The 25395-nt window shown below is 44.4% G+C and overlaps 1 protein-coding gene across 5 annotated transcripts in view; it reads left to right on the top strand.

The window, feature by feature from the left end:
• Positions 1 to 10855: 10855 nt before the first annotated feature.
• Positions 10856 to 25395, top strand: part of ENTPD3 (ectonucleoside triphosphate diphosphohydrolase 3) — a 31052-nt gene continuing 16512 nt past the window's right edge. For 3 of the 5 annotated variants that reach the window (XM_084620210.1, XM_084620213.1, XM_084620214.1), the window contains exons 1-5: positions 11136 to 11422; positions 12806 to 12856; positions 16950 to 17077; positions 19463 to 19580; positions 24981 to 25131. In XM_084620210.1, the coding sequence (XP_084476336.1) occupies positions 12817 to 12856; positions 16950 to 17077; positions 19463 to 19580; positions 24981 to 25131 (437 nt within the window). In that variant the 5' untranslated portion in view covers positions 11136 to 11422; positions 12806 to 12816. The other 2 variants (XM_084620211.1, XM_084620212.1) reach the window with 2 other exon arrangements.

Here is a 25395-nt window from a genome sequence, read left to right on the forward strand (position 1 = left end):
GGTGCCCATGACAAAACCTGTGACCTTTAGGGTTTATTCATGGTCTCTGTCACTGTGGACAGCCTGCTACTGAGCAGTCTGCTAAGAATTTCTTAAATCTGAGTTGTGTACATGCCCATTGTAGCAGAATATGGATTTTTAAGTAGTTTTAAACTATTAGTGAAATATTATAAAATGTTTTCAAACTTCTTTAATTGTAAAATAAAGGATATTGATATGACTTTCTCTCATAATTTCCCATGACAAACAACTTGGAATGAATTAATATATTGTGTACTATGACTATTCCTTTTTTAAACTGTAATTCTGATTTTCCTTATATTTTTGTTATTGGAACAATGATCCTTATGTCCTGGTCCTGCAAGCAGCTTTGCAGATCCCTGTGTCTGTGCAAAGCCATGTTGACTCAGCCCACACTTAGTACAGGTCACTTCAGCTCTGCGCGGGAACAATGGTTCACCTGTATAGAGCTGCTTGCAGTTATTAGTGTGATTATGATCAGATGCAGCTAACCTGCCAGTTTCTCTAATACTAAGTATCCAGAATTCTAGTTTAGTACATACTATGCCATTTAAATGCAGTCTCCCAGTTCCTCCACTGTTATCCAAGATATTAAAATGTGTTTTGTTGTCATCCGGCATATTTAGAAAATACCCCTTCAGCTCTCTGCTTAGATGTGCACAGTAGAATTGCACACTTGTATTGTCCCGAAAGAAGGTGTCCACAGAAGAAGAGGCTACCTTGGGGCAGAACAGGAGAATATCTATTGTTTCTGAATGCATTCAAAGAGTCTACTGTTCTGTAGCAGCTGAGGGACAAAAACTCTGCAGTGGGGATATCTTTAAATGTGTGATAAAGTGGATGAAGACAACTGTTTTGCCAGGACTGTGGAGGAGCTGTGCAACCAGTGCAAGGTGTTGAAGAAGAAAGACTTAAAAGCAAAAGGGAGACAGGTCAGAATGGCTCTAAGCCTATCTGAATTTCCTTACTTTGACCAGATGAACAAGAGTACTGGGAGCAGGCTGGCTGTGAGAACAGGGTGTGGACTTGGCTTTGGTGGAATAAAGGCAAAAGGACAAATTCAAGAGCTGGTTTGAAGAAATAGAGGAGAAAGTAGACATGCAGGCTGACTACTACCAATTTTGAACAGTGCAGTCTTAATGCAAATTTATATTCATTTGTATTTGTGTACAGGCTGCCACCATGGACAGAAAAACATCCGTGGCCTCTATTTTCAAGCCATCATTGGTGGGAAAAGAGCACTCTAAGGCCTGGTCTACACTGGTGGAGGGGGTGGGGGAGATGGATCTAAGATACGCAACTTCAGCTACGAGAATAGTGTAGCTGAAGTCGACGTATCTTAGATCTACTTAGAATCACTTACTTCGCGTCTTGCGGCACGGGATCGACGGCGGCCACTCCTGCGTCGACTCCGCTTCCGCCTCTCGCCGTGGTGGAGTTCCAGAGTCAACGGCAGAGCGATCGGGGATCGATCACTACCCGCTGATCCAGCGGGTAGTGTAGACATGGCCTAACAGTTACAGTCAGCGCAAACAGTACCTTCATCGGGATGTGTCTGCCATGGATCCCAGTGCTCAGGCCATTAAGATCTGTTACACGTGAGTGATATAATAACCTTAGATATGCAGGCAATATCTGTGTCTTAATAGCTAGGATTTCATAGTACATTCATCACCATCATATAGAATATAAGAATGGCCATTCTGGGTCAGACCGATGGTCCATCTATCCCTGTCCTGTCTTCCGACAGTGGCCAGTGCCGGATGCTTCAGAGGGAGTGAAGAAAACAGGGCAATTATTGAGTGTTACATCCCAGTTGTACAGTCCCAGCTTCTGGCAGTCAGAGGTTAGGGACACCCAGAACATGGGGTTGCGATCACGAACATCTTGGCTAATAGCCACTGATGGACCTATCCTCCATGAAACATCTAATTATTTTTTTTACCTAGTTATAGTTTTCGCCTTCACAACATCCACTGGCAACCAGTTCCACAGGTCAACTGTGCATTGTGCGAAGAAGTACTTTATCTTTGTTTTAAACCTGCTGCCAATTAATTTAATTAGTTTCCCTAGTTCTTGTGTGTGTGTGAAGGAGCAAATAACATTTCCCTATTCACTTTCTCTATGCAATTCATGATTTTATAGACCTCCATCATATTCCCCCCCCTTAGTCGTCTCTTTTTTAAGATGAACTGTCCTAGTCCTTTTAATCTCAACTCAACTCATAGGGAAGCTGTTCCATACCCCTGATCATTTTTGTCCCCCTTCTCTGTACCCCCTTCCAATTGTAATATATCTTTTTTGAAATGGGATGACCAGAATTGCATGCAGTATTCAAGTTGTGGGCGTACCATTGATTTATATAGTGACATTACGATATTTTTTGTCTTATTATCTATCCCTTTCCTAATGGTTCCTAACATTCCGTTACCTTTTTTGACTGCTGCTACACATTGAACAGATGTTTTCAGAGCTCTATCGATGGTGACTTTTTTGAGTGGTAAGAGCTAATTTAGAACCCATCATTTTGTGTGAATGGTTGGAATTTTTTCCATTGTGCATTATTTTGCATTTATCAATATTGAATTTCTCTTCCATTTTTTTGCCCAGTCACCCAGTTTTGTGAGATTCCTTTGTGACTCTTTGCAGTCAGCTTTGGACTTATCTTGAGTAATTTAGTATCATCTGCAAACTTTGCCACTTCACTGTTTACCCCTTTTTTCAGATCATTTATGAATATGTTGAACAGCATTGGTCCCAGTACAGATTCTTGGGGGATCTGTATTTACCTCTCACCACGGTGAAAACTGACCATTTATTCCTACCCTTTATTTCCAATCTTTTAACTAGTTACTGATCCATAAGAGGACTTTCCCCCTTATCCCATGACTGCCGTCTTTACTTAAGACCCTTTGGTGTGGGACCTTGTCAAAGGCTTTCTAAAGTCCAGGTATACTATATCCACTGGATCACCCTTGTCTATATGCTTGTTGGCATCCTTAAAGAATTTTAATAGATTTGTGAGGCATGATTTCCCTTTACAAATCTGAGTTGACTCCTCCCCAACATATCATGTTCTTGTATGTGTCTGATAATTCTGTTCTTGACTATAGTTTCAACCAATTTGCCTGGTACTGAAATTAGACTTACTGGCCTGTAATTACCAGGATTGCCTTTGGAGCCTTTTTTAAAAATTGGCATTACATTAGCTATCCTCCAGTCATCTGGTACAGAGGCAGATTTAAGCAATAAATTACATACCATAGTTAGTAGCTGTGCAATTTCATGTGTGAGTTCCTTCAGAAGAACTGTGGTGTGAATACCATATGGTCCTGGTGACTTATTACTGTTTCATTTATCAGTATGTTCCAAACCCTCCTCTATTGACACCTCAATCTGGGATGGTTCCTCAGATTTGTCACCTAAAAATAATGGCTCAGATGTGGCAATCACCCTCACATCCTCTGCAGTGAAGACCAATGCAAAGAATTAATTTAGCTCCCCCACAATGACCTTGTCTTCCCTGAGTGCTCCTTTAGTACCTTGATCACCCAGTGGCCACATTGATTGTTTATGAGACTTCCAGCTTCTGATGTACTTAAAAAAAATGTTGCTGTTAGTTTTTGTGTCTTTTGCTAGTTGCTCTTCATATTCTTTTTCGGCCTGCCTAATTATACGTTTACACTTGACTTGCCAGAGTTTATGCTCCTTTCTTGTCCTCATCAGGACTTGACTTCCAATTTTTAAAGGACGCCTTTTTGCCTCTAACCATCTCTTTAACTCTGCTGTTTAGCCAGGGTGGCATTTTTGGGGCCCTTTTACTGACTTTTTTTATTTGGGGCATACTTTTTAGTTTGAGTCTGTACTATGGTGTTTTTAAATAGTTTCCATGCAGGCATTTCTCTCATCTGACTGTTTCTTTTAATTTCCATTTAAGTAGCTTCCTCATTTTTGTATAGTTCTCCTTTTTGAAGTTAAATGCTACTGTGGTTGGTTTCTTTGGTATTTCCCCCCTACATGGATGTTAAATTTAATTATCTTATAGTCACTATTACCAAGTGGTTTAGGTATATTCACCTCTTGGACAAGATCCTGTGTGCCATTTAGGACTAAATCAAGAATTGCCTTTCCCCTTGTTTCAGAGTAGCAGCCATGTTAGTCTGTATTCGCAAAAAGAAAAGGAGTACTTGTGGCAAGAAAAGTACTCCTTTTCTTTCCCTTTGTGGTTTCCAGGACTAACTGTTCCAAGAAGCAATCATTAATTGTGTTTAGAAATTTTATCTCTGCATCCTGTCCTGAGGTGATGTGTGCCCAGTCAATATGGGGATAGTTGGAATGCCCTATTATTATTGTTTTAGTGGTTGTTGTTGTTTTTGTAGCCTCTCTAATAATCTCCGTGAGCATTTCAAAGTCACTGTCACCATCCTGGTCAGGTGGTCGGTAATATATTCCTACTGCTGTACTCTTATTATTCAAGTATGGAATTTCTAGCCTTCGAAGTTCTATGATACAGTTTGATTCATTTCAGATTTGTACTATACTGGACTCTGGTTTCTTCAATATATAGTGCCACCCCCCCACCCCAGCATGACCTACTCTGTCATTCCTCTATATCTTGTACCCTGGTATTATCATGTCCCATTGATTATCGTCATTCCACCAAGTTTCTGTGATTCATATTATATTAATAACCTCATTTATTACCAGGCTCTCAATTTCACCCATCTTACTATTTAGACTACTGGCATTTGTATACAAACATTTTAAAAAATTGTCAATATTTAGTTGACTGCCTTCATGTGATGCAGTTTCTCTCCAGTACCTACCTGCACTCTATGAACTTCTATCCTCTCTTCTTTACTAGGATATAGAGTATCTGCTTTAATAAATCCTCCCTTAAGGCATTTGTCTGTCTGAACCATGTGCTCCCCTGCACCTGTCTGCTTTCCTGCAGCCCTTTGTTTTAAAAACTTCTCTGTGACCTTTTCAATTGTACATGCCTGGTTCTATTTTGATTTAGGTGGAGCCCATCCTTCCTGTATAGGCTCCTCCTTTCCCAAAAGGTTCCCCACTTCCTAGTAAACCTAAACCCTGCTCCCAATACAATCATCTCATCCATGCATTGAGACCCTGTCTAACTGACCCTGTGTGTGGAACTGGAAGCATTTCAGAGAATACTATCATGGAGGTCCTGGACTTTAATCTCTTACCCAGCAGCCTAAATTTAGCCTCCAGGACCTCTCTCCTACCTTTCTCTATGCCTTTGTTACCTACATGGTCTCCTTCCCAGCAAAGCACATAAGCCTCTCTAGATGTCTTGAGAGGTCCACAACCTTCGCACCCAGCAGGCAATTCACCATGTGATTCGCCCAGTCAACTCAACTGTCTATATTGCTCATAATCAAATCCCCCATTACTATTATCATTACTATTATTATTCCTAATAACTGTGGTCCCCTCCCCCAGAGGGGTATCCTCAGTCTGAGACATCATCTGCAAAGAGTGCCCCAACTATGGGATCATTTACCTCTGCTCTGGCTTGATGTTTTCCTTCCTCAAGACTTTCATCCTCAATAGTATGGAAGCTGTCAGACTGTGGGTAGGACTGCTCTGCTGTGTCCCTGAAAATCTCTTTGATGTACTTCTCTGCCTCCCTTAGCTCCTCTAGATTAGCTACTCTGGTCTCAAGAGCTAGTACTTGGTCTTGAGGGCCATGAGTTGTTCACACCAAATGCACACATATGCCATCTCCCCACAAGGCCGGTAATCATGCATGCTGCATTCAGTGCAATAAACTGGATAGCCCCCACTCTGCTGCTGGACTTCTGCCTGCATTCTCTTTTTACTCCTGTGGGGTCTTTTTGTTTGTTTGGTCTTCGTTTTTGTTTTTGTTTTTTTTTTGGGGGGGGGGACAAAGGGTATTGACCTTTGTTTAGAGAGTATGTTTGTTAGGTGTATCTGCCTCTCACATTCCCTGTTTAAACATCCTCACAAAACTCCCCGGTTCACTAGTTCCTCTGGTCATTTAGATGCTGGATTTTTAAACCCCTATTTTCCCTGCGTTTGCCCCACCCCCTTGTCAAGGGATCATAGGATAGTAGACTAGAGCCTGGTTAGTAAACTCTAAGCTTAACATAGCAGGCCTCTTGGCTCAGCGCACAGCCCCCAGAACAGACCTCACTATCAACTTCAAACATACAAGCACACAACAAACAACAAACTCATCCCAAGGGTCACATAGTCACTCCTCCTTCACCTGGAGAATTCCCTCGCAAAACTCCTGTTTACTAGTGCCTTGCTGCTGTATCGCCAGTCCTCACATTGGTAGAGGGAAGGGAAGTTAATGTGAACATGTGTAATTTTTGGAATAGGGTAAATGTTAGCCGACGGCCAAGGATGTTTGGTGAGGTGCCAGCTATGCCCGTTTATACCATCCGTGACTTTAACTGCTAGAGCTCAGAGCTCCTTCGCAGCGGGCAGTCAATACTGACTGACAGGTGCCCCAACGGCAGCACTAAGAGCCTCTCCACACCCGTGACTTTAACTGCTAGAGCTCAGAGCTCCTTCGCAGCGGGCAGCCAGGATTGACTGACAGGTGCCCCAAGAGTTTGCCCCGTGGAGGCGGCACAACTCAACGCTAGGCTCTTAGTACTCTCACCTAATGGCCAGGCTTTAGAGCCAAAACGGCTGAGGTTCTTTAATTGTGTTGGCTGCTTTACAGTAAACCAGAGAAAACAAGTCAGGCTTATGCATAAATGGTTACCAAAATTTATTAAGCTAGATTCTAATCATGTGGTTACAAAATTGCTAGTGCCTACTTATTTAAATGTAGAGATGTTACACATACAAACAAGTTACAAAACTGAAGCCACAATCCCAAAGAAAGAAAACAAAGTATAGAGCTCTATTTCAAAATATGTGTACACTAAAGATAGGAGATCAGGTGTGGGTGCTTCTTACCCTCCTTGCATCTCTCGATTCCAGCGGTGCCAAGGCAGGATCGGTCACTCAATTCCGCGGAAAGACGAATAAGGGACAAGGCGTAGGGACCCTCTTAGCTGCAGAAGCCTTGGGAGGCTGTCACTTATCTGACCAGCAGATAGATAGTGAAAAGCACTCAAAAATCATGGTGCTGTAGGTCCCCTACTTATACCTCTGTACTCCTTTATTCTCTTTCTCCTTTCTTATGCCAAATTGAGGCTGGTCTGTCGGGGTGACGCCAGCTTTCGCAAGAGTAGTTTACACTTGCAAAGGAGAGAAACAATAAGTTTCGACTACTGGACATTTCTTTTATCAGGGTAAATATTTTCCCACCTAGGATGTTGGTGTGTGTGCATCACGCTATTTAGTTGGGGCTAAGAGCCATGTCTGTCACAGGGCCTCTGCCTGCTGTGAGCTTAATCCTTGTATCTGTTCCCAGAGGCACATTGTAGCAGCACACCTGTGCTTTCACAGCTTCAAAGGCTGTGCTGGAATATATGTTAAGTGCCCTGTTCCTGCTTCCTCCTGTGTTTCCAGCAATGCTGGTCTGGGGTGGGGGGGGCTGGCTGTCTGGCTACAGTAAATCAAGGGCATTTTTAAAATGTTGCTAAAGTCTTGGGAAAAAAATCTTCAGGAAAAATGGTGCAAGCACCGAATTTGAACCAAAGAGCACCACGCTCTTAGTGATGAGTCTCAATGAAATCAGCACAAATAGCTGGGAAGGCAGCAAAAAAATAGCAGGAATTGAATCGCCATCTGCTTACACAACTTAAGAAAGAATCTTAACCAATGCCTAAACCATTTCACAAGTTCTTCCTGAGCTACTGACTATCATGCAAGGTAGAGGTGCCCCTTATTATTATTAATCTTGTTTATTACAGTCGTGCCTAAGGACCCACCAAGAGTGGAGCCCCATTGTGCTAGGCACTGTACAAACACAGTAGTAGAGGGTCCCTGCCCCAAAGAGGTTACAGTCTAAATGGACAAGACAGGTACAGGGTAGAAGGGATAGAACACACCAGCAGAGGGAACAATGTGATGGCAGCATATGGCATGTCAGTCCTATGATTTTATTGATGGGGTGTGTGCCGTTAGGAGGGGATAACCTAAGGGGAAAGAAAAGAGAAGGGAGAGGGGACACTGAAGGAAAGGGAGGTGAGGGTACAGGGTAGGGGGAGAAGAGGGTAAGAGATGAAGAGACTGTAAGAGAAGTGGCGGGAGAGGGCTGGAGCAGACAGCCAAACCGCACAGGGCAGAGAAAGTCCAGTCAAGACTGTACAGCTCTATGAATGTCTGAGGGTCCATGTTTTAGCTGCTCCTGTAGCTGCTCTTACTCAGTGTAGTCTCTGGCTGGTTCCTCTCTGCAGTTTCCCCCCAAGGACATGTGGTTGGGGGGCACTAGTTTCCCTTGAGTGTGTGTGTGGGGGGGCATGTTTCCCCTTCACAGTTCTGGATCAGGGAGGGTTCTGGGGGACAGGTGGCTCTGGGTGGACACATTGTATTCCCTCCTCCCTGTGCAGCAGTCTCTGCTTTGGCTACTTCTGCAGCTGCTCTTACAGGCTGGAGTCTGGATGAACCTTGGTTGACCACCTCCCCATCGCCATTCCTCCACCAGCATTTTGAATACACTATGGCTCTCCTTTGGATAATGTTTTTGAGGCACCTAACATTTCAACACCAGCAGTCTGGGCCTTATACTTGCAGTAGACCTAGTGGTTCTATGATCAGTTTGGTCAGGATGGTATTCTTCAGGCTATTTTCCTGTTACTGTTGATGATGATGATGATTAAGGCTCAGATTTTGTCACAGATATTTTTAGTAAAAATCACAGACAGACAGGTCATGGGCAATAAACAAAAATACCACAGAAGCCCGTGACCTGTCTGTCTGTGATTTTTACTAAAAATATCCCTGACAAAATGGGGAGGGAAGAGGGTCCAGCACCCACAGCAGCTGGGGACTCTGGGGTCCCCTCGCCCCCACCCCAGCGACTAGCAGCTATGGGGTCCCCTTGCCGCCAGCCCCCACCTCCCCCTGCCATGCGCTGCTGCTGGGCAGCAGTGAGGGGCCCTGCTGCCTGCGGGGAGTGGGAGATCCAGGGTCCCCTTGCCACCTGCGATGGCTGGAGCTGTGTGTGTCCTGCCACTCTCAGCAGCTGGGAGCTGTGGGATGCCCCTGCTGCCCTCAGCGGCTGGGCACTGCATTGTCCCCCTGCTGCCCATGGGGCAACAATGGCTGGGAGCTGTGGGGCTGCCTGCTGACAGCTCCAGACCCAGGGCAGGAAATGTCACAGAGATCTCTGGAAGTCATGGATTCCATGACTTCTGTGACAGTCCATGACATAATCGTAGCCTTAATGATGATCCTGTACTGTGGAGGGGTGTGTAATGCAATTACCTGGTGTACCTGTGAAGCAATAATCACATTGTAATTTGCACACAGTAATTGCCTTGTTTCTGTAGTTTTCATAACCATAGTTCAGCAGTTGATCACAGCACTTTGTCTGTGGCACGTGCCTGTGAAACTGCAAAGGCGGTGCATTGGTTTTTACTGAAAATGTTTACAAGGTAACAACTACAACCCAGGCATATACACTTTTCCTTAGGTTGTCAGCAAACCAGTAAATTTGTAGCTTTTAAATAAGTGTGTAGGTAAGATTCCACCTCACAAGAGCAAACCAATGAAGCCAATGGGTTACATGCATTAAACAGAGGACAATTGGAATAGGAGGAGAAAGGGGTGCCAACTAGAAAGAGGGATATAGGTGAGTGGATAGGAGTAAGGGGAGTGGAGTGGCAGCTAGGAAATGAGGGGAGGGCTGTTTATAGTGGGAAGAGTAGTCAGGTGGCATGGGGAAGGTTGGGTGAAGGACAGAATGGATGGAAGATGTCAGCTGAAGCTACACACCGTAGGTGGAGCCAAGCGAGAGCTAGGGTGGTCAGGTGGAGGGAAAATCTACCAGGAATAGGACGGCTGAGGGAGGAACTGAAGAGGAGCCAAAGGGCATAGGTGCTAGAACTAGGGGTTCTGCAACACCCTCTGACTTGAAGTGGTTTCCTTTATATACAGTTTGGTACAATGGCTTTCAGCACCCCCACTATAAAAATTGCACCTGCACCCCTGCCACAGGGGTAGGTTAAGGAAGCTGGAAGCCAACATGGGGAGAAGAGCTGAGAGGTGGGAAACAGAAGGATCTGTGAGAAAGCTGGGCATGATGCCGGAGGGGTCTGAGCAGGCCTGGGAAGGAGCAAAGAATTTTGCGGCTTGACTTAGAACCTACTTTCTGTAAATGGATTGTAAAAGTGGCTGGATGATTTTATGATCAGTACCAGTTATGCTGCCAGCATAATGTTAGCATAATAATACATGTGACCATAAATCATATGCTTCTGGACATCAGCTGATCTCTGGAGCCCTCCGAAAGGAGTAATACCCTCTCCTCCCTGCCACTGCACAAGTGACTAGGTGCAGTAGGGGTTGTTTTCTTCTCTTGCCTTCCTCACATCCTGTTTTGGCCAGGGCTGCAGGCTGGATACAGGACTTGTCGAGCATGGATGGGCATGGAGTGCTTTGCGCTTGGTGTTGTCGAACTGGCACAACAGGACCAGCATCAAACCAGTTTTAGAAACTAGTAATAACATCCAGGGGTGTGGGAGGCACCCTCTCATTCACCCTGTGGTTGGGCTTTGGAGGAGGACGGGCCAAGGGAGGAGGTTTGGGGATGACAGCTGGCTGCCAACGAGGCTGACGCGGGTTCCTTGTTCCCAGGGAATTGGGAACCGGCGGAATTCGGAGCCACCTCTTGGCTCAGCCTGCGTGGGCACAGCCCCGAAATTACAGGGGGGCGGAGTGGGTGGGAGCCCAGAGGGCGGGAGAGGGTCCCGCTGCCGGGAGGGTGACACCTCTCTCCACGGAGCCTCAATTAACCTCGCTGACGTGTGTGAGCAAAACAAAAGGGCGAGGGCGCGGCGGGAGAGCTGTGCCGCTCGGCGGCCAGCAACCAGCCCCCGGGGGCCACCCGCCAGGCCCGGGGCCAGCGATCAGCGGCAGGCCACGGGGCGTGAGGCTGGCTGCGCCGCCCAGCGCTGTGCAGCTTCCCGCCTGCAAGGGGCAGGGCTCAGGTGAGCCGATCCGCGGCTGAGCGGTGGGGGTAGGACGAGGGTCCCCCCTCCCGGCTCTGTCTTGCGCCAGGGAGGGCAACGTGCGAGCCGCCCCGAGGCTCCGGGCTGCGGCAGCTCCTCAGGGGCGGGGCCAGCCGGCACCCCGGGCTTTATAGCGCCGGCGGCCGCCTCTCCGCTGAGCAGGTTTGCGCCGCGCGCCGGCGGTGCCCTCGCCTTCCTCTTCCCACCGGTCCCAGCCGCTGTGCAGCCCGCCTGCCTGCCTGCCTCGCCACACTGTCACCCCGCAGCTGCGGGGACCGGTAAGGGGCGGTGGGAGAGGTGGGGTGTTCGTGTTCTCAAGGGATAGGGGTGAGTGTGAGTGTGTGTGTGTGAGTGAGAGAGAGCGCGCGCTCTAGGGGACGGGGGTGTGTGTGAGTGTGAGTGAGAGAGCGCGCGCTCCAGGGGACGGGTGTGTGTGTGAGTGTGAGTGAGAGAGAGAGAGCGCGCGCTCCAGGGGACGGGTGTGTGTGTGAGTGTGAGTGAGAGAGAGAGAGCGCGCGCTCCAGGGGACGGGTGTGAGTGTGAGTGAGAGAGAGCGCGCGCTCCAGGGGACGGGGGTGTGTGTGAGTGTGAGTGAGAGAGAGCGCGCGCTCCAGGGGACGGGGGTGTGTGTGTGTGTGAGTGTGAGTGAGAGAGAGCGCGCGCTCTAGGGGACGGGGGTGTGTGTGTGTGTGAGTGTGAGTGAGAGAGAGCGCGCGCTCCAGGGGACGGGGGAGCGTGTGAGTGTTCAGCGTATACTGGCTTCCACACTGGAGTTGGGGGTCGGGGGGGGGGAAGAGACTTGTGGGAACATTAGCTGGTGTGTGTTTAAACGGTGCAGAGTGCGTAGGCCTGGGAGAACAGAGCAGGTTATGGCAGACCAAGGGGCGATCCAGGGAGAGGGGAACTACCTCAGAAAGGTTCTGGTCGGGAGGTTGATAAAGAAGAGCTCCATTTATGATCTTGGATAGTGATGCTATGGGTATCATTGCAAACATAGGTGCATAGTTATGAGAGCTGCTTATTGTGTTCAGTGATCGCAGCTGGTGATAAGCTGGCAGAATCAGAAGCGTGTGTGTGTGGCATGGGGGAGAGAGATGCTCATATGCTTGGATTTTTTTTTTTTTACAGCTTCCTCATTTTTTTTTTTTTTGTAGGATGACACTTGCATACTTTAACTGTTTGTTTTACATGGCTTATACAGGTGAATCTTTCCTAATGAGGTTCTAGCCAGTAATGCTGTATTTTAGGGATGGGTGAACCTGGAGAAGGTCTAGAGATTCAGCCACAAACTTTAGTTTAGTGAGCTGTAGCTCACGAAAGCTTATGCTCTAATAAATTGGTTAGTCTCTAAGGTGCCACAAGTCCTCCTTTTCTTTTTGCGAATACAGACTAACACGGCTGCTACTCTGAAACTTTAGTATATCACCTGTGGATTTTTTTTTCACCCTGGGAAACTATTTTCTTTCAACCTGCAGTCCTCCCCTAAATGGAACACAGGCCTATAAAAGGCTCTGCAAATAAAAGCTAAGGCATTCTAAAATTCTGTATCTTAATGTTATTGGTAGTCCCATCCCTGCATCTTGTGACTAAACTTTCATCTTAAGACCACATGTTCTTATTTTTTAAATGATAAAAATATGTATATTTCTCCCATTATGCAGTTTGGAAAAAGATGTTTACAGTACTTTCCCGCCAGCCGTGTCGGAAAACAGGTCAGTACCTAAAATAGGTTGGCATAGCTGTTTCAAGTCAATTAAAGAAATGAATCTCAACCTATAATATATGTTTGTATTTATATAGATGTATATTTAACCTTCAGCGTTCAGTACTATGAAGAGGTTTAGTCACTGAGCCAACTTTCCTTTACGGAACTGATTCTTTTTATCTGCAGTAAACTATAGGAAATGAGAAAATGTTCTTTCTTTCAAATGTATTCGTGTGTGGTCCATTATATTTAATTTAATAGGGACTGAAAGTTGCCTGTATTTACTTTATTACTTGTGCCAGAATGTTATTGTTTTTAGTAATAAAGAGCAACGGCACTTTAATATTTCATCAACATCTATTTAAATTATGTTGTTGGCTCTTTGCCTAAAATCCACCAATTTAGCTAGAGTGAGCCAAATTCTGCTCTCACTTACATTCATGCAGTCCTGTGGAAGTCAACAGGTCAAGTTAATCCCTCCTGCAACTTCCGTGATTGGCATGAATTTTGTTCTCTTGCTGTGTGTGTGTAATCCAGGAGGTTGCCTGGGTGTAACAGTGAGCAGAATATGGTCTTGTGCATTTGTTCCACTGACATGAGTCTTCTAGACTGTTGCACAGTCCAGCTACCATGTAATTAAAATGTTTAGCTAACTGCACCGGAGCATGAAATGTAAGGTGTACCTCTAACAAATGGGCCCAGATTTATAAATTATGCTCTAATGAAATTGTTTTATCTGGGAGAGACACTAGATTAAAAGAGGAATGTCACACATGATGATCATTTGCATAATACTCTTCCAATTGAAGAGATTTCTGAAAAGTGAAATCCTTTTAGATAGGGTCAAATCCTGGTACCAGTAAAGTCAATGAAATTTTTACTATTGACTTCAATAGGGCCAGGATATGGCTTACAGAAATTTGTGTATAACCCATTAAATATATAGGCATTAGAGTGCATTGTGTATAACCCATGAAATATATAAGCATTAGAGTGCATTGCTCCCTGCTGAAAAGGCTATAGCAGAACAACAATATTTCAACAGTCATAGTAGGTGCTCTGAAGTAATAAGAATAATTAATTATTGATTTTCACTTTTTAATGGGGTTTGACACCTTCAAAGTTCTGTACAAATATTCACTAATTTGTCTTGAGCATTTATCCTTTGATAATGACTTAGTCTCTTCCATTTCTACAAGTCAATCCTTTGATCCATGAAGAAAAGATATTTATTGAGGAGTAAATAGTTGAGCTCTCACCCAACTTTCAATTGTATGCTATTTTGTGATCATGGAAATCTTACAAATCAGCAAAATACACAAGGAGAAGGATTTGTTACAAAGGCAGATGGTCTTATCCCAGCAGCTCTCATTCCCAGATGGATTGTTAGAACTGGTTTTTTAATCTAATGAGAGGTCTGCTTTCAAACCAATGTATAGGAATAATTTCCATTAACATTAATGGCTCTTAAGCATAGGTTCTAAAGGAACTGACCTCTAGGTAATAACAAATATTTTAGATATAAAAATAGGGTTTTGTCCTGTCACTCTCATGTTTCCTATACAGTACTCTTCCTTGAATTTCAGAATCCCTCAGGACAATAAACCAATAAACAATTTACTGTCCGGAAATCCACTATTATTGTAATTGGTGGTAGCTTAATGATTTTCATGCAGAAATTTCATTATGATTAGTACTAGTGAAAATGAATTGGGGTGTTGAAGTGAGAGGCTAACCTTAAAATATAGAGGTCATAAGTGTGTCATTATAAAGAAACTTCAGAACTTAGATGAGTGCATAAGATATTGAGCATGTTAGTCTCAATTAACTGACATGCCTCTGAGTGAGTGCTTGGTGTGGGGGATAGAGTCTAAAGAGACTTCTCTATCATTTGCATGTACCTTGCGGGGCTTGTAAGCATGCTGTCCCTGCAGTCGGGGGGCTTACAGGGACTGCTCCCTGTATGCACCCCCAGTGCGCAGATTGTCCCAAAGGGGGCATGAGAAGACAGTGCTGTGGTCCTGACCATGGTCCACACTGTGTTGGTGCAGTGGACCCTGCATAATAGCAGGAGTAGACTGTATTTCCTGAAGGCCTCAAGTGGCAGGTGTGCTCTCCTTGGGATGCTGCTACTCCCAGCACCTAGCTGTGCTTACGTGGCGTGACAGAGTCCGAAAGAAGTTTCTCTTGATAAGTCACTGGCAGACAGAACTCGGGCACTGGAAAACATACAAATATTGGAAATTCAGAAGCAGAATCTGCCCTTCTCACGTTATATTTCAATTTGCTATAGCTGCAATATTCCCCTAAATTCTTGTCTTCCTTGGACCCTTTGACCTCTAAGTATCCTTCAACCCTCTTCCCTTTCCCCCCTGTTTACCATGTTGCTCCAGAAGATTTTAGAGCTCCTGCACATCCAGAATTGCCAGTCTGGCCCTGCTAACAACACTGTTTGTTTCCCTATGCAGCCCTTGCAGCCAAAATCCTGTTTGTTTTACTTGGGTGAGCAGTCCCACTTAAGTCCACGAGCAGGACCTGGCTGTACAAAACTTCTGACATTTGCAATATAATAGTACATAATTGCTAAGATCTTTCCTTTGAGCAGAGCCCCTTCATATTTGCATGATCTAACATGCACGATGGGCTGCACCTCCTGGTTATGTAAAGGTGTTTTCAAGAAAAAAAATCAAGGGGAAAAACTAGCACACAAGTTTCCCAGAGTTTTAATTCTCTGTTTTTGATGTTGAGACAAGTGTGTGTTTGTTTTGTAATGAGCGCAACAGGAGTATATGCTCTCAGGAAGGAGGGATATTGGTTGGAGTCAGTGTGAGAAGCTTGGGCAGCATGGGAAACTTGCACCGTTGCTGTGTCTGAGTTGCATCTGTTTTGTGGTTAGAGAACTTTAGTGTCCAGGGCCTTTCACAGGATCAAATTGTACCGCTACATAGTGATACTCTCTCTTTTTCCACCTCACCCTGGGGAGTTTCCTTTGCTTTCTTCCATTAGTAGCTGGGGGTGGGAATTCCTTCCCCCCACCCTGTGGAAGAAAGTGAGGATCTGGCCATCAAGCTCCATGGAATGTCCTGGGATCAGTTGGGCACATGGCCATCCACACAAAGGCCTTCTACCTCTACACCAGCTCTGGGTCTCCGGTGGCTGCCTGCCTCTAGGAGCCACCTCTTTAAGGGAGTTCCCCACCACAGAGTGAGCTCCTAGGAGAAGTTAACCTCCCAGCTTTCCTCCCTGATCTCTTTTGTGCAGGGAGAATGATTGATGCAGCTCCTTTACTACCCCCAGCCCTGTTTGCAGCCTGCCCACTCCCTTCCAGCCTGCCCTCTCCACTCCCCTTCATCCCATATGCCTCCTTGGTTCTGCTAGAGCCTTCCACAGGGGAAGGATGAGGTTGCTGCCTCATGGCACTGAAATGGGTGAGGGTAGTGAGGTGAGGCCTGCCCAGTGAGGGCCACCTCTGCACGCAGCTCTAAAGGGTTAGTAGAAATTAAAATGAAAACCAGAACAAATCCTCCTCCTTGAACTCCTTAATGAACATTTCCAGTGGAGCGTGGAAAGAGCATTGTCTTTAATGCACAAAACAGCTACGCTTAACTTAAGCGTGTATGTGCAAACTAACCCTAAGGTTTGGTTCATAAGCTCTTCAGGGCAGAGACCTTATCTTTTTACTAGCGTGTAAAGCATCTAGCATAACTTTGGACACCACACAATGATAATGCTTTCTGTATTTATTTACATGCACATGAACATACCCTGTGTTTCACTGACACATCAGCTCCTAGTTAGAAAATGTCTGTTATACAATGCTTAACTCATCTCTAGATTGTTTTAGACAGTTCAACATGTGATACTCACCTACTGAAGTGAGACTTTTTGTTACAGGGATGGATTAATGGTGGCAAAATGCATCTTCCAACCAGGTCCTGAGCAGAGTAGAGACTCTCCTACTGGCAAATCCTGCAGCTCGTACTTAAGCAAAATTCCCATTGTGATTTTACTGGGAGTTTTGCCTGAGTATAGGCTGCAGGGTGTGGCCCTTAGTGATGATCCCTGCACTCCTTTACATGCATTTTCCCTTTTCACTTTAGGTGTCAAGGTGCTCTCCAAAACTTCAACCATTATCACTTTGGTATTTCTGTTTCTAAGCATAGTTGTTGTTGTTGCTGTTACACTTGTTCAGATCAACCACAAAGAGGTCCTTTCTCCTGGACTGAAGGTAAGTTTTAAAGGGTATAAGGAAACAACAATAGACTAAAATGTTCTATCCAATAATAATACTGTGCATTTCTACGGTGCATTTCACCTGATAATCTCAAAGTGTTTTACAGGCAAGTGTTAAAGTCTCACAATGCCCCTGTGAGCTAAGCATTATGGTGTCTATTTTATAGATAGGGGAACTAAAGCTGAGAGAATAAGTGAATTGCTCAAGGTCACACACATAAGCCAGAGGAAGTTTGGGCAATCTCTCACTGGAAGTTTTTAAGAAAAGGTTAAACAAATACCTGTCAGGAATGGTTTAGTTATTTCATAGTCCAGCCTTGAGTGCAGGGGACTGGATTAGGTAACTTCTCGAGGTCCCTTCCAGTTCTACACTTCTGTGATTCTATGATTTTTTTCCTTCAAGTCATCTCTCTTTTACTCTTTCTCATTTCCACTAGACAGTAGCAGAGTTCCAGCTCACTTTCATTTAATTTTTGTTTGTCCACCCTCTCTTACTAATCCTACAATATAGTCTACTGAATAGATCATTGCTGAATATTAAAGAGTGGTCATGATTAGAGTTGATGGGAAATGGTGGGTGAAAATCCCAATAAAAAAGAGAGAGGGAGAAAAACTATGGTTTTTTTTTTTTTTTTTGGCTGCTCTGGTCTTTTTTGACCTTTGACTCAAATTATGTTCTAGCAATAGGTGATCTTTCTGTAAGAACATAAGAATGGCCATACTAGGTGAGACCAAAGGTCCATCTAGCTCAGTATCCTGTCGTCCAACAGTGGACAGTGCCAGGTGCTTCAGAGGGAATGTACAGAACAGGTAATCATCAAATGATCCACCCCGATGCCCATTCCAAGCTTCTGGCAATCAGAGGCTAGGGACATAATCACTGCCCATCCTGGCTAATAGCCATTGATGGACCTGTGGGGACAAAGAATGATCTGGTGGTTAAGGCAACAGACTAGGACAGGGGAAAGCTGGGTTCAATGCCCAGCTCTGACATAGATTTCATGTGTGACCTTGGGCAAGTCACTTAATTTCTCTGTGGCTCAGTGATGTCCTCTGTGAATGGAGATAATGATACTTCCTCTCTCCCATCTGTCTTATATAGTTAGACTCTGTAAGCTCTTTTAGGCAGGGACTGTCTCTTACTATGTGTGTGTACATTGTCTGGCACAGTGGGGCCCTAATCTCAGAGGGGGCCTCTAGATAGGACTGTAGTATAAGTAAAATAATACCTGGCAAAGAGTAAGCCCAAGGGAAGGGAAATCCTATTTGCTTAGATATCACTATGATAAGAGATATTAAAATGTACATGTTGTGTAACCATTTAAATATGCAATGACACATTCATCCTTAGTGTGATGCTATTGATGATAGTGGCTTTGCGGCAGGTATGAGACTGCATCCAGAAGAAGGAAGGAATTGGTGTCCTGTGTATATTTGGATTGTATTCCGAAAGAAACAATAATTGTGTTGTGTTCATGATACTGTCGGGCAGGACTTCTCCAGGCTTCTAGTTGCATTGCACAATTGTACATTAGCACTTAAAGTCAGACAATGTCAATGCTGATTGCTAAGGCAGTAACATACATTTGACAAGATACATGAAGCATCTGAGTCTCCTTAAAGAAATCCACACACCAAAGTACGGTATTACATTACCTCCCATAACAGCTGCATTTTTAGAGCAATTTAGATTGAGCACAAATAGATATATTTCCCCAATTCTGTGACCTGCTTGTGTGAGCACAGAGGAAGCACATTCTTCATACAGCCTTCTGTTAAATTGGAGCAGTCAGCCAATGCTCTCCATTAAAATAATGGGATTGTGCTAAACAATGGATCTAAAGAAATGCCAGGGGACCATGCTACATTAAAGTTAAATACTCCGTTTGCTGTAAATGCTTCCAATCTGAAAATCAAGCAAGGATGGCTTTGTCTGCTAGTTAATTTCCTGGAAGTTGACAATGTTTGGTCAATCGAAAGAGGTGATTTGTGGCTATGATGGCTGAAGGGGAAAGCAGAATTCTGCCTGATATGGCACTTCACTTGTCAGCATCTGTAACATGCTGCTGCTCCTCCTGGAAATTGTAGTTGCAACCAAAATAGACAAGTTGTGGCATGTTTGTTTGCTATGCTATGCACCAGTTTTTCATTAGGAATCACTCAGACTCTGCGGCCTGACTCATGCAGATTGTCCAAGTACCTGATGTTTTTAGTTAATATGACTCTAGTACATGTCAAAGCATTCCTTTGGTGTTTAAGTAAATGTGTGGCACAATGACAGGTGATGAAAACCTTGTGGTAGTTTTTTTTTTTTTTTTTTTTTTTAAAAACAAAATGCTGACAAATTTTGGATTTTAAACTGTAACCCCTTTTTTATCAGTATGGAATAGTGCTTGATGCTGGATCATCTCGGACTACGGTCTACCTGTATGAATGGCCAGCGGAAAAAGAAAATGATACAGGAATAGTAAGCCAAACCTTCAAGTGCAGTGTGAAAGGTGAGGATCAAATGGAGATTTGGAAATATCAGTGTGATGCCAAAAAAGTTACTGATCCCTTATTCAGAGCCTGACGGGTCCTGGCAGTAGTTAGTGTAGCCTGTGGGCTGCTTTTACTTGTGACAGAGGAGGATCTGTGTAGTAGAGCAATGCTCCTTCAGGTATTTTCCCCTCACATGCTTCCTCCTTCCCCAGCATGACCCTTTCACCGTAGTGGGGTGGGACAGCTGGAGCAGGAACTGCTTCCACTGGGCTTACATCAGCAGAGTTCTTGTGAGAGAAATGTTCTGGAGACCATTTAGGGCTAGAATCTAGCCTCTTTGTACTGCCTGAATGGCACAGAGGGACCAGATCGTACCGGTCAATCTGACCCTTTAATGTCTAGTGCTTCTAGTGTCTTGAGCTGTTCTTTGAAAAAGCTGTTTCATGTAAAAATAATTAAAGTAAAACTCCTCCGAAAGGATTAGGGGCTCAATTTCTACTGGAGTTTTGCTGTTGATTTCAGTGGGAGCAACATAGGGCCCCAGCTGTACTAGCAGTTTGGCGCATTATTTGCTTTTCTTTTCTGGAAATCTGAGTTACTTTTTTTTTTAATGTTATTTTCTTTACAAGTTTGTTATAAGTGACTTCAGTGCTTGTGAATGAGACTAGACTCAGAATCCTGGAAACTGAAGTCCTCTGTCTAAAGAACAGATACAAGAGCATGGGAAGCATAGGTGCAAACTTTCTCCCCCTTCCACCCTCCCAACTTCCCGGCTCCATCAATCTCTTGATTGAAGAGAGCCTCTAGTGATGAGAGGAGAGTTTAGTTTCTATGCTCATGGATTCCTGGACCTCACTGCTGAAACTGCCAGAGTTGTGATTATGATTTTGTGATGTGGATATTAATCCACTAGGAACTGGACTGGAATCATTTCACATAGGGCACTGAACAGCCAGCAGATGATAACTTTCGAACACTGCTAATCTGGGTCAGTTTAACATGGGGTCTTGAACTGAAAAGCTCTATTCTTCACCAGTCACACAAGTCGCACATTCCCTTTATTTTGTAGGTTCAACTTTGGCTAGGTGTCTCACCTAGTGGACATTTCTATGTATCACAGCCATCAAGTTAAGCATAAAACTAGCATGATGTGTTCAGGAGAAGCCCAGGAGTGGAATAGCAGGGCTGTTGCAGGTTAGCACTTTGGTGTGTTTGCAGAGCTGCATGGGGAAGATTCCTAGATTCCAAGCCCAGAAGACAGGTTTCAGTGGTAGCCATGTTAGTCTGTATCAGCAAAAAAACCGAGGAGTCCTTGTGGCACCTTGGAGACTAACAAATTTATTTGGGCATAAGCTTTTGTGGGCTAGAACCCACTTCATCAGATGTAGGAAGTAAGAGACAGGAGCAGGTATAAATACTTGAAAGGATGTGGGTTGCTTTACCAAGTGTTAGGTTAGTCTAACAAGATAAATCAATTAACAGCAGGATACCAACGGAGGAAAAATAACTTTTGAAGTGGTAAGAGAGTGGCCCAGAAGAGACCCTGATGATGATCTAGTCTGACACCCTGTATAACACACTCCCCCAAAATAATTGCTGAGCACATCTCTTAAATCCAATTTTAATTTAAAAATTGTCAGTGATGGAGAATCCATCATGGCCCTTGGTAAATTGTTCAGTGATTAATTACGCTCACTGTTAGAAATGTATGGCTTGTATGCAGTCAGAAAATGTACACCTTATTTCATCTAGCCAATGCTGTCAGCCACTCATTAGTGAGCCTGGAAATTCATTCAATCATCTGAGAGAAGAAAAGCTCTCTACACGTTCCAAGGCTCTTTAAAGGCCTGATTTTGCCAGGTGCTGGGCACCCTCAGCTCCCACTGAGGATACTCTGTACCTCTCAAGAGCAGACCCCGGAGAAAGTTTTTACTCTGCTTCAAACTGTGTTTTTTATGTTCTCTGTGCATGTGGAAGAGGGTGGATCTGATTTTTTTTTTTTTAATTGTTTTGTCGGGCTTTAATCCAAGCACATGTTCTAAGGCCCATGTGCATGCCTGGGCTATGGCTTGTGTAAAGTGAAATTTCAGCTGTTGGGTATTAACCCATAAAAAAATTTCTTTACATGCACAAACTCTTCTAGTGCTCTTGCTGTGATACAGGGCAGTATTCTCTCCAGTCGTATTGTGCAACAGGATAATACAGAAACAGGAGTAGGAGCCCGTGCAGGTGACACGAAGAAAGGAAAATGAGAGAGCTGAAGGAAAATTAGAAAGAAAAGTGACCAGCATCATTCTTTTATTTTCTCTGGGCTAGAGTGTAATCCCTCAGCTTCTGTTCCTCACATGGGTGAGCAGTTACTCACACAGATAGTCCCATTGAAGGCCTATTAGTATTAATTCATTAAGGGCCTAAGCTAAAGATCACTGAAGTCAATGGACGTCTTTCCATTGACATCTATGAGCTGGGGATGAGACTCTAATATGCTGATTTGTGTGAGTAACTGCTCATTTATGTGAGCAAGGGGACTGCCACAATCTAGCCCAAGGTTAAGGAATAATCAAATGCAGTGTTTCTTTGCCAAACCATTTCTCAGCTATAATATTCCCACAAATGCTAGGAAACATCCATAAAAGTATAAACCTTTGAATTTTTTTCGTTCAGTCTTATCTGAAAAATGCTTTGCCTGATGACCCCCACAACGTTTCAAGGAAATTATCCCCTGGCTCAGGACAACGCTTGGCATTTTGGGGGAGTATTGGTTTAATTTTGGCAAAGTTAGGTGTACTGGGGAGAGAGGAGATTCAAAATCAGTTTTATAACAATGGAGAGAGACTAATCATCTCTCCCTCAGACATTTGCTGATCCATGATATCAGCACTAACCTCCACAGGTGACTTTTCCTTTCCTTCTCTCTCCAGAACATGCACCAGTGAGGATTATGCAAAAGCCTATATCCTGGCTTTTGTCTGGAAATAAAAAAAAAGTAGAGAAATCTAAGCTTACACAAGGAACAAAACATGGAAGAACTGCACTGGGACCTGCTATGTCCTTACAGGTGCAGGAGTGGCATGCTGCCTGCACTGCACAGCATATCTGTGGCTGCACATTGACATCTCATGTCTTGGCTAATTAAGAATGTTGACCTTAGGGTTTTTGGTGTGAGAAAGCTGCATCGTGAAGCTGAGCCACTCTGCTGCCCTAAAAACACAAGAGGGAGCACTTTTAAAGTTGGTTTTATTGTTTTTCTCCCAAGAGAGACAAGAGAATTATAGAGCATAAGGGGCCAGGTGACTCTGTACAGGGGTATTGCGTGAATCCATACAAAGGTGCCTCAAACTACAGTAGCCGAATATGTGCTAGTCCCTGTGATACTATGTTTGAAAGGGAGTCAAACACAGCCTGTCTGTAGGGTGACAGTGTGGAAAGGGAGAGCAGTAACCAGCAGCATGCTTCTCCCTTCTTCCCAATCCTCCACCAGCTGTGCTGCATACACACTCCAGGCCTCCTCCGGAGGTGGTGGAATAGGAGGAGATCTACTCTCCACTGCGTTCTTCTCCCATCAGCCCTGTGGCGATTGGGCAGCCCAGCCTAGTGCTGACCCAGTCCATATTCCTTTATACAGTGGCTCTACTCTGGCTGTGATCACTGTGTTGTATGAGCACCTTCCAGATATTGATGTGCTGCCCACCCATGTGCATTCATGTAAATAAGTACAGTATACTCCTGAATAGCATGCGGGGCAAAGATTTCATTTGGATAATTGGAAGGGCAGGAGCAGCAGCACAGTGATCCCTCTGCAGCTTCACTGTCATGGCCCTGTTCACTCGCTCCCAGCACAGCAGGGCTGCAGAGGGCTCCCTGCACTGACACGCCTGCCCTTTCAAATGTTGCAGGTGCAAAGTTGTGGGGGGAGGCTGCCTTCCTAGCAGGGCACAGTGAAGATCCCTGGCCAGGACTCTGCTCTGCCCTACCAGAACTGCAGCCTCCCCTGCAGGAATCAATTGTCACCGGCCCTCTGGAGTTCCACAGTCACACCCTACTCATTCACAACAGTGGGGTGGCAGAGGTCTTTCTGCACTGCCACAGAAGCTATTCAGCAGCAAGGTGGCCTGCCCCGCAGCTGGGAGTCTCTTCTCTCTTGTCCCCCAGCAATGACAAGGAAGGGATTCGGATAATGCAGAGGTTCAGATGATAAGGTTTTGGAGAATCGGGTGTATACTGTAATAATAATAATAATTAATAGCTCTCTCTTCTCATTCCCCTGTCCACCTTCCCCCTCCCCCACCAAACATGTTGTCGAGGTTTGTTATTTTCTTTGCTTTATGGGCATTTTTGTTTTACTTTTTATTATTCTGATTAATTATTGCTGCTATTGGAAAGCTATGGTGAAGAGGCTTGCATTTCATCCTAGAAGCAGTCTGGTCTGTGGTCTTTCTTTACTCTGGTAGGATGAAGTCGCATGGCTGGGGGCCAGCCACTTAGAAGGCTAAGTCACTTGCTTTCACTAATCTCATATTTGTAACTGATAGTTCCATTGCCCCTAACTGTAGGGTTACATCCTTATTCCAGATGGTTCCTGAGCTAGCATGTCTACCTTGGAGTCTGGATTTGATCATGAGCCTCTTAGGTAACTGAGTGCCAAAATCTATATGTTGCCCTCTTGCAAGTTTTCTTGGGGGAATCGGTTCTCCTGATGATGATAATAATAATCATTCCCCAAGTGCACTTCAGTTGTGATGTTCAAAGCACTGAATAAAGTAGAATTATTCTCCATTTTACAGATAGGTAGACTGAGGCAAAGAAAGGGAAACGACTTGTCTAAAGTAATTTAGCAGGTCATTGGTAGACATAGGAATAGACCCCTGGTTGCTTGATTCCCAGACCAGGTCCCTCTCCACTGGACCATGCTGCCACTAAGTCCAGTCAAAGGTCAAATTGCAGCTCACAATTCATTATTTTGCTTCCAGTAGGATGCTACTTCCAGATCTGGTCTGACATATGCCAGTTTGTTAGGTGTAGTCCACATGATTTAGGACACATGGGGATGGAGTTTTCTATAATTTTGGAGATCCAGGAGGTATTTTCCACCCAGTAGGTGGATTTTTCTGCTGTGCCTGCCACATGTAATATATTTTTCCCATTAATGTGGCACTGTTGTCAATTTGCGCTTATGTACAGTGGAAAGGATGACAGTGTTGGGGGAGGAGTTGTGTCAAGAGTGCTGCCCTATATAAAAGACTTGAAGGCATGTTCATTAATATTTTTTTAGTCATTAAGATTTGTAAATTAAGTCCTTGTTTAAAGATAAAACATCTTTTCAAAATGGAATATTAAAAGGGGAAAAAAAGCTGTTTCTTCTGATCTCTGTTGCTAGGCCCCAAGACAAATGAAATCAGCCACTTGCTCTTTTTTAGGCCCAGGCATATCCAGCTATGGGAATAACCCTCAAGAAATTGTCAAACCCATTGACGACTGCATGAATAAAGTAAAGGAGAAAATTCCATCTCGCTTGCACAAAAATATCCCAACGTATCTGGGAGCTACAGCTGGAATGCGACTACTGAGGTATGGTCAAAAAACCCCAGTACATTTAATAAATGTACATAGAACAGCTGCATGTGAAATTGATATGGAAAAATGTGTTAGACAGCTCTCTGTTTGCCAGGAATTCTGATCTGTCTCAAAAGGAAATCCAACTTAGCCAGTAAAGTTAAAGGTTTGGAACTTTTGGTCTAATTTTTAAACCAATCTGCTTTTCTTTTATCATATTGTTTTACTGTATTGAAAGGAAGTATTTGCTTGCTTTGCACTACAGCAATGTAAGGTCCA

This window comes from Lepidochelys olivacea (genome assembly GCF_965140295.1).
Source record: "Lepidochelys olivacea isolate rLepOli2 genome assembly, chromosome: 2".
Taxonomy (NCBI): Eukaryota; Metazoa; Chordata; order Testudines; family Cheloniidae; genus Lepidochelys; species Lepidochelys olivacea.